Here is a 17,380-nt window from a genome sequence, read left to right on the forward strand (position 1 = left end):
GTAAATTTAGTTAAAGGAGTTGTTTGCCTTTAAATTATCTTTTAGTGTGATTTAGAGATTGCTATTCTGAAACCATTTGCTACTGGTTTTTATTTTCTATTTGTGGTTGTTATTTAGTTATTTATCTTTTTATTCAGCAGCTCCTCCAGTTTGCAGTGTCAGTAATCTGATTGCTAGGGTCCAAATTACCATGCATCGATTTGAATAAGAGACTGGAATAGTAAAGGCCTGAAAAGAAAGATGTGTAATAAAAAGTAGCAATAACAATACATTCGTAGCTTTACAGAGCATTTGTTTTTTTTAGATGGGGTCAGTGACCCCCTACTTAAAAGCTGGAAAGAGTCCGAAGGCAAATAATTCAAATCCCTGCCCCTAGAGCACAGACCAAAAAAGACAATTTCTGGTTTACACAATAGTTTCATGTTGCCATGTTTATTCATTATAATTCATACAGTTGTTGGATCAGTCGGACCCAGCTGATACTGGTTGGCCTGGTGCACTGTGGGAAGGGATCATGGCGCAGTTTGATCAATAAGAAAGGACCTGCTCTCCGTTGGGCACAAGGAATCAGCGGGAATTCCTCACGCCTCTCTTTCTTTGGAACTCCAACTCGTCCACCATCCACACGGCCCCCTTAATATTTTCAACTCTCACAAAACACTTATGGAGACTCAGGTTGTGCCGCACTGCATTCTAGGGGATGAAAAAATATCGGGTTAGAATAAAGCATAAAATACAGTGTCAGCTGCTAGACTCATAACCCAACATAAGCATTATAAAGCCCAGGAGTATAAAATGTGACCCAGGCCTGTATACATTTAATAACAGCAAAGCCAGGCCAAGGCTCCTTCTGGACAAACAACGCTTCTCAGCATAGGCCAAGAGAAATCGCCAGTGGTTCCTGCGAATGGCAACTCAGATTTAGAGCTTAATACTTCCCTTCAGGATTCCAGATTCGGCAGCATGTTCCCAGGAAGGTGCAGAGCCTTTATGGATGGGACAATGTTAGGTTAGGATTAAGAACAGTGCTGGAAGTTTGCTTTCTGTTATAAAAGAGTAGCAAGCAGTAGTGCTGTATAGTGATGTGCTGCTCAACAAAAATTCAACGCTGACCCTAACCCGGCTGTTGGGAATCCACACCCGGCCCTAACCCGCAGGTGCTTGTATTTATACACCTGTGCCTGCCCAGTCCCCTCTGATGTCACAGAAAGGGGCAGGACGAACAGGTGCAAAAGTATAAAAGAACTCTACCACTAGTGGCAACGGGGCTTTTGGCTGGCCGGCACCTCACTAGTGCAGTATTTATCTAATGCTCCCTCCCCTTTCCAATGTCCTTAGAGGATGAGCTGCTTCTATGTTAGGGGACTGTAACACAACAGGAGGGCAATGGCAGGTGGTAAAGGAAGGGGTAAGACAATGGGCGGAATTAGATGTATCTTCATACGACTCATGGAGAAAGCTACGGAAAGTAAAGTTAAATCATTTCATAATTATGCCTAGTATATTCACACTCGCTTGATATTCCTCCCAACTGTACGCACACCTCATTGGGGTATTGTGGGGCAGTAGCGCGGTCCATTGATGCTACGTTATTTCCCCATTTCATTGTCCTCGAGAAAAAAACCTGGCAATTTGAAAACTGCTGAAAAACAGCAAAACAAGTACGGATTTCTCAGCTAATTGTGCACAGGGTACGTGCCAGAGTCTGTGTGTGTGTGATTGTAGCCACATGCTCTGGGCTCATGTTGTTTCCAAGCATCGCTGGCCTTTCCTTATAAACAAATGTTTGTTTTCGCATGGAAAAGCAGATGGGAACACTCATGGACATACACGGATCTGCTGCTCGAAGCGTCCATGGCACAAACAAATGATGTGTCTGCCTACGTGTAAGAAAATTGTGCGTGTTTTTTTTGTTCTAAAGGGAAAAATTCCCAATAAATGTATTTAAATGCTATTGCTGCTCTCTTTATTAAATGGGTTGGTTTAATAGAACACATTGGATCAAAAGTTTCTAGGGCAGAAGCACTTGCTAATATGGGGCCCCGGGATTCATTATGGCAGCTCTAGACCTTGACTATCTTCTATGTTCCCCTATTTATCTCATCTACACCCAGCAGAAATTCTTATCCCTAACTAAAGCTCATGCTTCACAACGGTCCTTCCAGTCTGATCACATTCATCTAAACCAGCCAAATATTTTTCCAATCAACTGTAGCAAGTATGTTCATAATCTGGCTTCAACTACATTGCTTCAGGAGTCAGAACCAAAAAATGCAGAGAATAGATACAGCCAGATACTGCTTTATCAATTATATGTGCACATAGCTTTAAAACCATTGTATGTTGAGAAGTGGCTTATAATTATTTTTTTTTATATGTGAAAAACATTGTTTGGGTGTAGTTCCCCTTTAAGCCTGAATGTTTCTCCACTGAGAACGTGAGGTAGATAAAATATCCTGTTTCCTTTGCAGGGAAAGGCCAAAACAGCTTCTTATCTGGTTTCACTTTCTACTCTCTGCCGGCTGTGACGCCATGCTGCACTGCTATAACGGCATTAACCTTTCTTCCAGCAGCGGCACTTTCACTTCCTCCTTCCCCTCTTCTGTTTTGGAACTTACACTACATCTCCACCTGCAAAAACGTACACTTGAACTTTTTACCAGATAAAAGTAAATGATCATATTGTCGTTTATCGAGGGAATTTTTTTTGTAAATTGTAACATTTTGGTTGCACATTGATGTTCATTGATATAACTGCACATTGCTGTTCAGAGGTATAACAGCACATTGCTGTTCAGAGGTATAACTGCACATTGCGTTTCAGAGGTATAGCTGCACATTGTGATTGAGAGGTATAACTGCACATTGCGTTTCAGAGGTATAGCTGCACATTGTGATTGAGAGGTATAACTGCACATTGCGTTTCAGAGGTATAGCTGCACATTGTGATTGAGAGGTATAACTGCACATTGCGTTTCAGAGGTATAACTGCACATTGTGATTTAGAGGTATAACTGCACATTGCGCTTCAGAGGTATTACTGAACAATGCGTTTTAGAGGTATAACTGCACATTGCGCTTCAGAGGTATAACTGCACAATACGTTTTAGAGGTATAACTGTATATTGTGTTTCAGAGTTATAACTGCACATTGCTGTTCAGTGATATAACTGAACATTTTGTTTCAGAGATATAACAGTGTGCTGTTCAGAAATACAGTATAACTGGACATTGCATTTCAGAGGTATCCCTGCAAAATGCGTTTCAGAGCTATAACTGCATATTGCTTTTCAGAGCTATAACTGCACATTGCTGTTCGGTGAAAAAACTGAACATTGTGTTTTAGAGGTATAACAGATATAACTGCACATTGTGTGTCAGAGCTATAACTGCACATTACTGTTTGGTGATATAACTGAACATTGTGTTTCAGAGGTATAACAACATGCTTCTCAGAGCTATAACTGCACGTTGAGTTTCAGAGTTTTAACTGCACATTGCTGTTCAATGATATAACTGCACATTGCGTTTCAGAGGTATAACTGTACATTGCGGTTTCATAGATATAACTGCACACTGTGGTTCAGAGATATAGCTGCACATTGCATCCTAACTTTGCTGTCTGTCAGATATGGGCAACCTGGGGCCCTCTGTTCTTTAAACTACAAATAGAAATTGTAATCCTACAACAGCTGGGGGACAGTCAGTTGCCTTCTGTATATAATAACTGGAACCACCTTAAAGTAATATTGATTCATTTCCATCATGTGTTTCCTGGCTAAGGGGCAGTGTTTTGCTAATGCCCTATACTTCATCAACTGCTATGCTAAGGCCCCCCCACAATTTGGTTGGCCAAAAATAAGTATCAGGGTACAAAACACTACCAATTATCATTTAACTGAACTATCATTAAATTGCAATTAATAGCAATAAGAAATATTGTACAAATATAATATCACTTGCTGCTGACATTTCATGCATTGCCCTATTAGTAAATAATACTTGGCAGTGCTGGGAAGGAAATGCTGTTTCCGAGAGAGCGGGGCACGCACTCCATTTGGCATACAGGAGATGGAATCTTTTTATTGCTCTTTCATTTGGGCACAAAATGACTTTATGTGGCGCTTCTAACATTTAAGGGATTTAACAGAGTATAAAAAAAGGAGATTTCAAAGAAAGGGAAGCGAGATAGTTCTTGGAAGTCTTAATGAGGAATGCCCTGGGGAGTCTGGTGGAAGCATCTAATTCAGAGAAGGTCTTAGTGAATTGGCTTTGCTGGAGGCAGGGAGGAATGTCAAGGGCAAGTAATCCACTGCTAAAATGATCATAATCTTTCTGTTATTAAAACTGGCATCAGACTTGGTCTGGATTTAGCAGGATCTGTAAGACCTGGTGGGGGGAGGGATTCAAAGATCTAAAAAAATGGGCTACATTTGTGTGTGTGTGTGTGTATATTATATATATATATATATGTGTATATATATATATATATATATATACACTACACACAAGGGCCAAATTGGGTAGATCTGAACATTGGCCCCATGCATTGGGATGGGGTCTGGGTTTCTGCAACAGGGGCAGGCTTCCTATGATATTGATGGGTGTGGGAAGAATTGAAGAGGGGCATGTGGGTATACAGTGCCCTACAGCCCATATGAACCTATTAGAAAAGAAAAATAAAAGCAAAAGTCTGATTGGTTGCTCTGGGCTACTTTGTGCCTATGCTCGGAACCAGCCCCGGTACATTTTTTTATTAAGCATCAGCACATTACCTTCCATGTGGCTGTGTTATATCGGAAGAAAGCAAACATTCTAGTGAACCAGTGATAGATCTCGTTCAAAGCCAGCTGCTTCTGCGGGGACTCCAGTATAGCCTAAAAAACACACACACGTTACTGCTCAGACATGGGAACGTTTGTAGCCTTCAGAGAGCTCATTCATGGCTCGTTTCCTCAAACAAATTAAATGGAAATATTCTCAACTTATAAGGAATGTGACCCTTCCCCTTAGGCCAAAAGGAAGGTATGAGGTGAAAATCAAATCCAAATGCAAAGGATATGGCTTCCCTGTATGGAGAGTCCATTTATACATAAATATCATCTAAGGGGAGTATACTATATGGCCAAAGTATCTGGACACCCCCTGTCCAACATCTCAAGGGGATTTATATGCAGTTGCCCCTCCCTTTGATGCAATTACAGTCCCTACTCTTTTGGGAAGGTTCCCAGGTTGGAACATTGTTGGTGGGATTCCCTTCCATTGGGTCACCTCTGTTACGGCACTTACCCATCGAATGAGCGAGGCATATGTGAATGGTGGTCGGACATTGTTTGTTTTGTAATATTCAATGCAGTTAGCCATGTCTGCAAATAAGAAAAATACATTTAATAAAGGAGGAACTGGTGGAATTTGTCATTTTTAATGAAACAAAGAATTTTTTCTCAGTAAAAAGTAAGTGTAGAACCCCCAGCCAGTGTTTTGTCAGTTATACCAATGAGAAATTAACATGAGGCTCATACAATAAGGTGACCTTGTCACTGAGAAAAGCCTTATCTCAAAGGTTTTTTTTCCTCCACTCGACAGAGAAAGAGAAGAAACTGATGAGAAGGGAGATTTTTTTGTTTATTCGTCTCAAATCTAAGAGGATGCAGAAGGGAAATGTCTCCATAACCTTGAGCTACGGATGTCAAGAACCAAATCAGCTGCTGCTCAATGGGAACTATAGACATGAACAATGAAGATCCAGGGGCATCACTAAAGAGGAAGCAGACTGTTTGACTGCTGGGGAGGCCGAATGGGGCATTGACTGCTAAGCAGTTTTTAGTATGTTTATGGAAATTGAGTATATGTTATGCTGTAAGGAGGGTGCAGGGGGATTTTAGACTTTTCTGGCCTTCCTGCAATCGTAGGGTCTGCTGATATGTAGTTACACTACTGCCATGGGGCCTCTAATTTCTGGTTATACCAACAAGATTCCATTACCCCAAAAAAGCCTTTTATTCACAGGTCTATAAATTACTAAAACATTGCTTTAATGGTCAGAACCAGCAGTGCAGATAACAGAAAGGGGCAGACAGATACTGCTTTATCTTGCAATTATATAAAACATACTAACTCTGAAATATATTGAGGCTGCTGCCCTCCCAGAGCTGCCTTCTCAGCGCCAAGATGGTATCAGAGAATTCCTTTTGCAGAGGACTGGAGAGATCGAGGCCGGACCAAGCCGAAATACTGGGATGGGTCGGGTGCAGAATGAGGCCACATTCCCTCTGCTTCTGGACAAGACACAAAAAGGGCACAGCGATATTATAAGGTGTGTTTGAGCCTTTAAAATTAGATTTCGGCAAACGGTGACCTCAGCTGTTGCCTAATTCTATCCACCCCCCAGCACTGTATGCCACTGATGAGCTATCAGACTGGAAGCTGAAATTCGGCAACAGAAGCAGTTACAGGTGACTTACAGACAGATGCAAGGCTTGCGTGTTCAGTTTCCCACTCATCTGACTTTGCATATGATGGAGTCTCTCTTTCTCTACAGCAAGCTGAAATAAGAATACAGCACATTAGTTCTCATGGCTGACCCAGTATGAAGTTTGGCCTAAATCCCTTGTCTTTATGAAGTCAGTCTCCCCACAATGTGGTCCTCTAGCCAAGCTAACTAAGGATGCTTGGCATATGTGTGGTAAAGCTTTTGGGTTTCGCTTTTTTAGTCTCTTTGTCTTGTGTCCCATGACCTGAGATAAGCTCCACTGTAGGCATCTGCTGCTGGCATAACTAGAGATGTATGGGTTCTTATGTGGCCCAACCCTTTGCATTCCACCCTTGTCCCAAACAGGCAGCTTCCTGAACCAGGCCTGCTGGCAGTTCCAAGTGCAGTTGTACCCCCTGTTGCATCCAGTGCCAGGCCAAGACCTACTTGCGCCCAAGGTAAGTACCTATTGTTCTGGCTCACCTTGCCCCACTCCCCATTCTGGGCCACTCCTGTTCATCCTTTCCAGAATTTAGACCAATCCAGGACTGGCAGAAGCAGAGAAACTATGAAGTACATGTTTTTACGTAATCTTGAGATTAACATCCACCTTTGTTAATTTTCCAGTTTCCTGGTATATCCTTAGTTAGCATAAGTGAGTTGGGTGTGTTTCTCCAGATGGCAGAAACATGGCACCTGACACAATGTCCTTCATTCTACCAACCATGTACCCTGTTATAAAGCAGTGTGCACTGGTCTCTCACCTGTTCTTCTAGTTTGTGTACAACTTCTGTCTGAATGAGGCATTGCACTGTGCTTTTGTCATCCAGATGATGGTCACTGTGAAGGTGTCTGCAAAAATTAAGTGTCATTAGTTAGTAAGTGTATTGGCCTTAGCTCATAAAAAGGTTAGATATATAGAAACATTGGGGTAACAGTCACCCTGCTATAGTTCCAGCGGTACCCAGGGCACAAATAAACACTCACCCCCACATCTTCTCCTAACTGGCCTTCAGACTGGGCCCCCTTAGCTCATAACAAGGGTACAGATATATAGATACATTGTTGTAACAGTCAACCTGCTATAGTTCCAGGGGTACCCAGGGCACAAATAAGCACTTAGCCCAAATCTCCCCCTGACTATCCTTCAGACTGGGCCCCTTAGCTCATAACAAGGTTACAGATATATAGAAACATTGGGGTAACAGTCACCCTGCTATAGTTCCTGGGGTACCCAGGGCACAAATAAGCACTTACCCCAAATCTCCCCCTAACTATCCTTCAGGCTGGGCCCCTTAGCTCATAACAAGGTTACAGATATATAGATACATTGGGGTAACAGTCACCCTGCTATAGTTCCAGGGGTACCCAGGGCACAAATAAGAACTCACCCCAAATCTCCCCCTAACTGGCCTTCAGACTGGGCCCCCTTAGCTCATAACAAGGTTACAGATATATAGAAACATTGGGGTAACAGTCACCCTGCTATAGTTCCAGGGGTACCCAGGGCAAAAATAAGAACTCAACCCAAATCTCCCCCTAACTGTCCTTCAGATTGAGTCCTCTTATTTCATAACAAGGTTACAGATATATAGAAACATTCAGGTATCAGTCACCCTGCTAAAGTTCCAGGGGTACCAAGGGAACAGATAAGAACTCACCCCAAATGTTACCCTAAATGGCCTCCAAGCTGGGCCCCAATTTAATGCTTTAACCCCCCACCCTTCTCTAGAGGGGCCAATCCCATAGCCCTAAGTAAAGAATACAAATAACTGACTTCATCCTTGTTCTTACTGTATAATAATAATAAGTGATGAATCTACCTGAGTTCATGCAAGGAGATGCTGTGTGTGTGTGGGTGTGTATGTGGAGGAGGCACGTCTGGTACTTGCACATGATACAAGGAGTATTTCCAGGAATTTTAAGTGCGGTGAATAATGGTGGATTATGTCCTGCAGCAACATTTCAGGCAATTGGGTGGGGTAGTAACATATCACCTTCACTTAGCACTGTCTCCAGGCTCCGAAACCAGATAGACGCTGCCATGCTAGTCATCAAGTGATTAATATCTCACAGACAATTGAGACAAGTAAAGGAGCATTATGGTTTGGCAAAAACGCATGCGTCCATTTTTCTGCAAATTAAATAAAATCCTATCTTCAAAGTCGTTTGCAATTCATACAATGGCTTCGAACAGAAAGTGTTTGGAATGGCAATGGGTTCTGGGTAATGACCTCTAAAATGAGAGGCAGAAAACGTATCCCTTTTGACTTTTGTCTGGATTCCCTTATGTACCACTGGCGATACTTTCATCCTGTGCAGTCACAATGGAGGAGCTGAATAAACATAAGACGCAAGGGGTAAATCCCCAAGGGGAAGTGATGCTCTTGAGCAATGCTAATTTGGACAGCAGGGGCGGCTAAAAATGAGAAATACATAGATATATTCAGCAAGACAAAGACAAAAAAGTCGCTTTTTTCCCCCCATTCTGCAATGAATATGGATGAGTATATAAAAGGGGAGAGGGCAGATACACTCCAGTGCTTCATTCTGAAGGAAAGATGCATGAAGATGAATAAAAATGAAGTCGCTCCCGGCTGTTGTATTTCAAACATTGGATTCTTGACCTAGACAGGGGGCTTCAGTAACTCTCCTGCTCCCCACCTTGCTCACCTAGGAATTCTTTTATTTATGTATATTCACGCTTGGTTTCTATTGTAGGGCAAAGCGGGCATTTGATTGTAGCCTCCAGGGATGCCCAACGTGCAGCCCTTAGTATCCCACAACCGTCCCATCTTCTGTAATTCCGATATGGTATATATTCTGTAATATCTAACAGAAAATCTCAACCAAAAGAGGCTTCTTACTAGCACACTTATTTAATGTGGGAGATGGTTAACCAATAGTGGACTTTAACTCCCAGCATCCTCTGACAGTCAATGCCTTTCCAGGTGATGCTAGCAGATCAAGTACAATGGAAGATCCTTAATATAAGGGTATCACCTAGGGTAACACTGAGCATACAGGCATGCCTCAGTAGTTTATTGGGCTTTGGAAGACTGTGGTTATAGTCTATAATGGGCTTTGCTCACACCCTGGTTAGTTTTACTTTCACTGATTCAATTTTAGTAGACTTAGTGTAGCATATGAGTATTTGGACCAAGTCTTCAAATGGCATTCCATAATTGGAATCCTAGGCCAACTTCAGAGGCTGCCTCCCATTTAAGAAATGCACCACTGGGGACCCCCAATACTACTCATTTTGCTGTGACTGGTCATATAAAGTTGAGTAGAGAAGTGTGCTTTTTGATGTCCTCTTCTCTGCTGTTGCCAACCAGAAGTATGCACAGATTTGGATTGCCTTCAGCTGGCATGAGATTGCTGCAAAGAGTTTTTTAAAACCAGATACAGCAAACAGGGAAATATTAGGTGTCCCAAGTGGTTCAGTTCTAGATAAGGGTTGGGAGGCCTCCAAGGCTTTTGTTCTCATTTTAACCATCCAGTCATATTAGAACTGAAACTGCTAGACAATAATCTATTAAGTAGGTTCAGTTCTAGATAAGGGTTGGGAGGCCTTCAAGGCTTTTGTTCTCCTTTTAACCATCCAGTCATAGTAGAACCGAGGCTGCTAGACAATAATCCATTAAGTACACAGTAAATTGGAGAAAAAAAGAGAGAAGATCTGATCCTTTGGTATAGACACTCAACTGAATGGATCTGTGTCGTACTTGGCACCAAAGAGTATCATATGATGAGGTGCAGTCATGATGAGATGCTTACTAGGACCCACATTGAAGGCCTAATTGAGCTCTTCCTGCATATTAATCAGCTACGCCTTTGTTTTGAGTTTGCGCACAGTCATTAGTCTCATGTCAACTGCAGCCTAGTAGCCAATATGTCCCCATGTATTGGCTAAATCATGTACAACCTCTGTGCTTACAGCTGTTGTGGAGATGTAGTTCCCATATCGTCCTAAGTCAGCCGTCACTGCTTCATTCAGACACTGTAAATAGTTGAGTTGACTGGAGTTCCACCAGCATTCAGATCTTACCTAAGAAAATGGCGATGGTCTTCAAAGGCTTTCCCACAACCTGGAAATGTGCAGGCCCCTCGGTAGTATACAGGGCAGATTGGCTCAGGGCTAGATGTTAAAAAGAAAAACAATGATACGTATTGAAGCCTTAACATGGATTAAAAACAGACATTGTCTGCCCATCTGCTGCCCAGTGGACCCGGGATGGCTAATGGTAGATTCAAAAATAAGCTTGTATGTAAGACTTGCATGAGGTAAACAAGCACATATAAGTTGGATTACTGTTCCAGTACTGAAATAGCCCAAGTAAATCCAGCTGTCTCCATGGCATATCATGGAATGCACAACACAAAATGTTAGTAATGTTACTATATAATGGCACATGGAGTCACCTGGCTCAATTGGGAAAACTTAGCTGCATATAAAGTTCTCATTACGTTGGTAACATGGAATCCAGGGTTATCTCAATTTTTTTAAAGCATAGAGTTACAAGATGAGAAAAGCAAAGGATTATGGGAAGGGAAGAGCAAAGCTTTAAAGAATAAGAAGAGCAAAGTATTATGGGAAGAGAAGAATACAAGTGGCTTCTAACTTACCATTACTAACAAACCAAAGCACTGACCTCTCCTTGTTCTGCACTCCAAGTTTCTTTTGGGTTTTCACTGTATTTAGGGGTTGCGAATGGCTCAGAGATGAGAATGTAGAACTATTTTTACCCAGGATAACCTCTTCAGGTTTTCCCAGCCGCGCTTCTTGCTGCGCCCAACCCAGGCTAGTAAGATTGAATCCTGAAGCAAAACATGCAGATTCTGATCAGCTTGCCAAGGACAAACTTGTAGAGGTTAAGGATCCAGGGTGGATCAAAGATCCGACATGTTTAGGGTGTGTTTCTTAGTTCTTACCTACCACTTGACAGACTTTAGTCTGTTACCAGAGGGCATATCATCTTTCACTTACTTTGATTAAACAAAATAAATAAGAAAAAGGGTCTGGACTATTTTTTTAATGACATTGCTTGGATTTAAGTTATTGGATAGTCAAACAAGCAAAACAATATGGCAACAAGGATAACTTACAGATGTACAGCTGAGTCCCTGATAATGGCTTGCGTATAACTGCAGGCTATTAACAGGTATAGTAGAGATAAATGGTGCCTATAATAGCAGTGGTATAATAGTCTCTGGGAAGGGAGTGTGACTGTGGGATATAAGGTATAGTAGGGAGAGATGATGCCTATAGTAGCAGTGGTATAATAGTCTCTGGGAAGGGAGTGTGGCTGTGGGATAGCAGGGATAGTAGGGAGAGATGGTGCCTATAGTACCAATGGGGATAATAGTCTCTGGGAAGGGAGTGTGACTGTGGGATAGCAGGTATAGTAGGGAGAGATGGTGCCTATAGTAACAGTGGGATAATAGTCTCTGGGAAGGGAGTGTGACTGTGGGATAGCAGGTATAGTAGGGAGAGATGGTGCCTATAGTAATAGTGGGATAATAGTCTCTGGGAACGGACGTTGGCTGTGGGATAGCGGGTATAGTAGGGAGAGATGGTGCCTATAGTAACAGTGGGATAATAGTCTCTGGGAAGGGAGTGTGACTGTGGGATAGCAGGTATAATAGGGAGAGATGGTGCCTATAGTACCAGTGGGATAATAGTCCCTGGGAAGGGAGTGTGGCTGTGGGATAGAAGGTATAGTAGGAAGAGATGGTGCCTATAGTAACAGTGGGATAATAGTCTCTGGGAAGGGAGTGTGACTGGGGGATAGCAGGTATAGTAGGGAGAGATAGTGCCTATAGTAACAGTGGGATAATAGTCTATGGGAAGGTAATGTGGCAGATTTCTTTTCTACCATTTCAGTCATGTGAAGTAATAACTCTTCTACAACAGTTCCCAATAAAATACCAGTTTATTATTGTATGAGTATATTCACCTTGTGTGATGGGATGTTGGTTTTTGTGCTTAGCCATCACAGGGTAGAGCCTTGCAGGCTGCAGGTTCAGTATGGAAGTGGAGGATGTAGGTGACAGATGGATTATTGGAGACTGGGAGGCTGTGTCTCTTGAGAGCTGTCGAAATATAAAAAAAAGTATTGGCGGAGAGTCATTCAAAAAGAAAATGTGCCCTAAAAGTACTTTTTTTCTGCTCTATAAAGCTAATTAGTATGGGCAATGCTACAAATGTAGGCTTTAAGGAGGAAGTCTAAATAGGTTATGAACTTGAAGGAGAACTAAACACCCTTAGGTTCAACTGCCCTCTATCGCCCCCCCTCATCTCTCCCTTCCCGAATAGTCTATTATGTAAAAAAGTGTCCCTGTTTGAAAACCTGAGATAAAAAATCAGATCAGTGCAGCGGTGTACCTAGGAGCCATTTTCTGTCCATTTGGATACTCTTCGGTCTCTTCGGCGACTTCGTTAACATACTTACGCTTATGTCAATTTAAATATTGCTAGTGTTGGCTGCTCCCAAATCCTTAGCCAACACTAGCTATAAAACATTATACATGTTAATCAACATAAGAAGAGATATGCCAGTACTTACTTTAGATAAGAGCTCTGTGTTTAGCACACCTACTTGCATCAGTGATGGGTTCTAGGATAACAAAGGGAAGCCCACAAGGCTAATTTTAGTTATCATATCAAAATCTTGGATTTTTTCCCCCTTTCTGGAGCAAGCCACTCATCTAAGTAAGTTAGAGAAAATACAGTAAGTGTGATGGAAAAGGGGCCTAATGTTCGACTGAGGCCTAGAGCTGTGGGCACACCTGCAGTGACACACAAATGAGAACATCAGCGGTGTATTTACTTATCAGAAGACCCTGCAACCAAGGGGATAAGGGCCCACATCCACCTGGCACCTTTCCCCTTGCCTGCACTTGAACCATCCAAACTGTACTTAAAGGCACTGTGGGGACTGGGGAGTGGGCTACTCTTCTTAGTTCTGTGGAAGCTTGTGAGGTCCACTGGGATCTCCTTGAACTCTGTTCAGTGCTATCAGTAAATTATGTGGGATAAGCTAAAACTTTTAAATATCCATTTTGGTCTCTGCATTTGTCTTCCACTCATTGTTTCCTTATAGCACTGGACAGAGCTCTCAGGGAGTGCCACCTGAACCTCACAGAGTAAGGAAAAACGGAATGGGACACCAGCCCAACAGGTTTTGGACCTCTGTTAGGAATGAGTGGTGCATTGGATGCGATGAGGCAGATTGCACCCGGTCTTTAAATATACATTACTAGTGGTCTTTGTTTCCTTTTTGAAGTGGAACGTGCGTGGCAGTTGATACAACCATCTGTGTGTATCTTGATTAAATTTGAAGGTACCTTGCCATTTCCAAATATAGAACAACAACCACATTGCATAATAGTTCAATGCAATACTCCCAAAGAGTAATGTTAAGTACTTACTGGATGGAATACAACTGTTTGTTTCTTATCTTCAAGAAGAGCCTGTAGCTGTGAGGGCGGACTAAAGCCAGCTGAAGGGGTAACCATTACCCCATGATTCTGAAGGAAACAAAAATGTTCTTTATTTGGTTTTAGTGTCTCGTTTGAATTGGTGATGGCCTGTTTCTCTTTCTTCTTCTTCTGTCCCTCACTGCCTTGTCTACATTACTGCCAGTCCCTGTTTTGTCATACCCTGCCCCTTTACATCATAATCCCACCTCTCATTGTACCCGCCACACCCAATGCCCAAAAGGTGGCAGCACCAGCAGGCTGGGGAGAAATGTATGTTTCTGGAGAGACATTTTTATCTATATAGGCACCTTAGGGCCATTCACTTAAACCTGCTGCCCTAGGCTCAGGCCCTTGGGTGCTTATGCAGTACATACAGACCAACCAGTGAGGTATTGACTGATAAAGCCTAGCCTAAACATTACCTGTTGAAGTTGGGAAATGACCCCGGCACCTCTACGGCTCCAAGGGTTGATTTGCTCTTTTCCTTTCCCATCAGGCTGTGTTTCACTCTCCTTTGAAGGAGCTGATGTAGCCTTGGGGTTCTGTGGGTTGGGCATCCTACAATTCAAAGACCTATCAAGAGAATAGGGTAATATTATGTGCATTTATATACTCAAAGGAAATAATCCACTGGGTCCTGAGTGACAGCAAATATATTTATAAAATGTGATTTTATCTGTCTTAGGAAACCATAATCCCATCGAAACAAGCATTAGACCTTGAATAGGGTGCTTGAACCCCACATGTCCTATGACTCCAAATAAATGTAATGTTTTGAAGGCATTCTCTACTCACCCCATCCACTTTGGACACAGCCACCTGTCTCCAGACAACCGTGCCATCTATTAAAAAAAACTTCTGATAAGAGTCACTTCCCACAGAATCTCCTCCCCCCACCCATATAATATGATTTTCCATTGTGACAAACCCCTTTATTCTCTGGGCTGAATTTTTTACATTGCTTTATGCTGGTTTCTCTCTGAGCCATATTTGCAGCTCTGCACAGGAAATGTGGCCCACGTAGGATACATCTGTATTAACCCCACTGCTCCCTTTCCTGTCTCACGGACTGATTTTCACTGTACACTAACTTATATACAGTATATAGCTATATATTTACTAAAGCAAACAAGAAGTAAATTGAAAGAGAATAGGGAAGCAAGTGTTTAAAGAATATCATTATCTACAGAAATAAGAGACACTCCATCGAACAAAATGTAAAGAAGTGGCTTTCAAAAAAATCCAACACAATAGTGAAAAATACATATAATATGTAACCTGAATCCTTTTTTCAAAACTCACAGGCCAAAAAGAAGGTGCACTAGATCAGCCCTGCTCAGCTCTTCCCATGCAGTGGGCCAGGTAGCTGACATACTACATGTTTGCAGGCTTGATGATGTCATACCCAGCAGAAGTGGTATCTAAACTATGGGGCTGAGTCCCCTGGCAGGGGGTGCTTGAGGCATTGGTAGGTGGGCTCAGCCTGATGACAGTTAGGGTGACATTTGGGGAGAATGCCTCTTGGGTCTCCTAGATATTCCTGAACAACCAGCTTAAAGATCATTTAGGGTAAGATTTGGGCTAAACACACATTTGCTGACATAGATATTTATCTGTAAAGTGTTGGGTCTCCTGTACCAAGATGCAAAGTATAAGGTAAGTCAGGTACCTAAAAAGTTCCAAAGCAGCAATGAGTCAGCTCAGACTCTTTGCAATTTGCCTTCAGTCATTAAGCCTTAAGGAAAGCAGATAAGAGGATAACTGCTGACACTTAGCACTTATAGAGCTAAGTGAACAGTTTTGCTGAAGAAAGGCAGTTTTCAGTGAGCGTTGACTCATCACTACGGTTGTATAGCCACAAGGAATATGTTGGCACCTTATAATGCAAGATCAGATCCAACAAAATGCTATGTTTGGTTGGCTGTATTGGGCAGTGTAGGTGGGCATCGGGCAAACAGTAGTGGTGCCTAATTTTTCTTCAGCCTCTCCCAGGAACTGGTGGTTCCATTATAGGTTGTTCAGATGGCCAGATCTGCCTGTGTGCGAGCTTGGTCTGACAATGCCACCATCAGGCTCTAGAGGGCAGATGTGAATCACTAATAACTGCTGTTCTTCTGGGTTAGAAGGATCCTTGTAAACTCCTATGTTGTGATTATATATTGGAGAAAAATGCCTTACAAGGAAGCCGAGTCGGAGGGACAGAATTCCAAACCACATGCACAAATCAACGCAGATCCTGACAAACTGTCCTACTCAGAGTTCATAAACAAATATTATTGCCTGAGAGAAAATTACTGACTCATTATAATAGGAAGCAGCCGGTTGCACTTTGAGAATTGCCAAAGAACCATCAACTAGAGCAGCTTTCATGTTAGTTCAGCACCATATTTACGTAATAAACAGAACAGAGATCATGGAGTCCTCTAATACATGGCACAGCCGAGGGGGCATGCGTTATTATCCCACCTCTTCCAGCACCTCCTAGGATGAACCCTGCCAACTACGAAGAAACGGGCTGCAAAATTGTCATCCAAGTGACCTTTTGTACCAAACATGTCCCCAATCTGCCTCAATCCACCAATCCTGCCTTTTTCAGGATCTTTGAATCTGGACCACTGGGAGATATGTGGCAGAATGGGCCACCCCCTGGGACCAGGACCCCTGTCTGTCCAAGATGGTGACCCTAACAACAAATGTCTGCTTAACTATGAGAATGAACAGAATGGAAAGGTAAAATGGGTACAAGGACATTGTTGGTATTTAAATAGGCTGGGCATTAACTGATCCATGTGAGCATTTTCTATGTGTTTGACTTGAAATTAATTATCAGACCATTTCTTTTGCACACCTCACTTACTGTTCAGAAGTCTCTAATCTGCAGCAGACATCAAAACAGAGTTACTCAAGTTTATTATCTGCCAATTATGCAGGTGTTCACATTTCAGCTCAATCCCAGAACCTTTCGCAACATTTAGATTCCATGGAAACCTTAGTAAGAAGACAAACCAACTCAAAACATTTTGAATTTAGTACATCCCTAAGGGTATACAAATAATTTTTTTTAGTCATCCAGGTGATCTTTCGCAGTTGTTGGAAGCAGACAGTAGGTAGGCAAGGGCAGGCTGCAAAGTAAGTCCTTTCTGGCCTGTAGATGTTGGACTTTTTAAGTTCCAAACTATGATATGATCAGGGTCTTGCCTAGCTAATATCAAGGTTATAGATAAAAGAAAGCATTGGTGCATCTGACATTGCTCGTAGATCATCTAGGACACCACATATCTTACCCTAACTGGCCTTCAAGTTGGGCTTTTTGTTGGATCTCTCCCTACCTAGCCTTCAGGCAAAGACATCTTGTCACTATTCCAGGCCAGCCTGATGGACCAGTCTGATGAAGCAGGCAGAACAGATAGTCATCCTATAGAC

At 42.3% G+C, this 17,380-nt stretch overlaps 1 protein-coding gene across 2 annotated transcripts; it reads right to left on the reverse strand.

Moving 5' to 3' along the window:
- Window positions 1–416: 416 nt before the first annotated feature.
- On the reverse strand, window positions 417–15,011 carry foxp3.L (forkhead box P3 L homeolog). Of its 2 annotated transcripts, NM_001127727.2 has the most exon segments (13): window positions 489–693; window positions 4,776–4,877; window positions 5,290–5,366; window positions 6,119–6,278; window positions 6,465–6,545; window positions 7,237–7,324; window positions 10,524–10,613; window positions 11,128–11,293; window positions 12,433–12,568; window positions 13,042–13,092; window positions 13,907–14,005; window positions 14,380–14,530; window positions 14,753–14,820. In NM_001127727.2, coding segments are annotated over 13 exon segments (1,374 nt in total). In that variant the 5' UTR covers window positions 14,800–14,820; the 3' UTR covers window positions 489–567.
- Between the last annotated feature and the right edge of the window lie 2,369 nt (window positions 15,012–17,380).

Source organism: Xenopus laevis, chromosome 8L (assembly GCF_017654675.1).
Source record: "Xenopus laevis strain J_2021 chromosome 8L, Xenopus_laevis_v10.1, whole genome shotgun sequence".
Taxonomy (NCBI): Eukaryota; Metazoa; Chordata; class Amphibia; order Anura; family Pipidae; genus Xenopus; species Xenopus laevis.

Bases quoted from the DNA above. Each gene is read 5' to 3' on its own strand.
- foxp3.L (XM_041571864.1), bottom strand. From the start codon at position 14,562: ATGCACATAATATTACCCTATTCTCTTGATAGGTCTTTGAATTGTAGG. The intron at 10,614-11,127 runs GTCAGTGCTTTG...TTTAACATCTAG, and splicing joins GGAGTGCAGAACAAGGAGAG to CCCTGAGCCAATCTGCCCTG. The intron at 6,276-6,464 runs GTAAGTCACCTG...CTTGTCCAGAAG, and splicing joins CGCAAGCCTTGCATCTGTCT to CAGAGGGAATGTGGCCTCAT.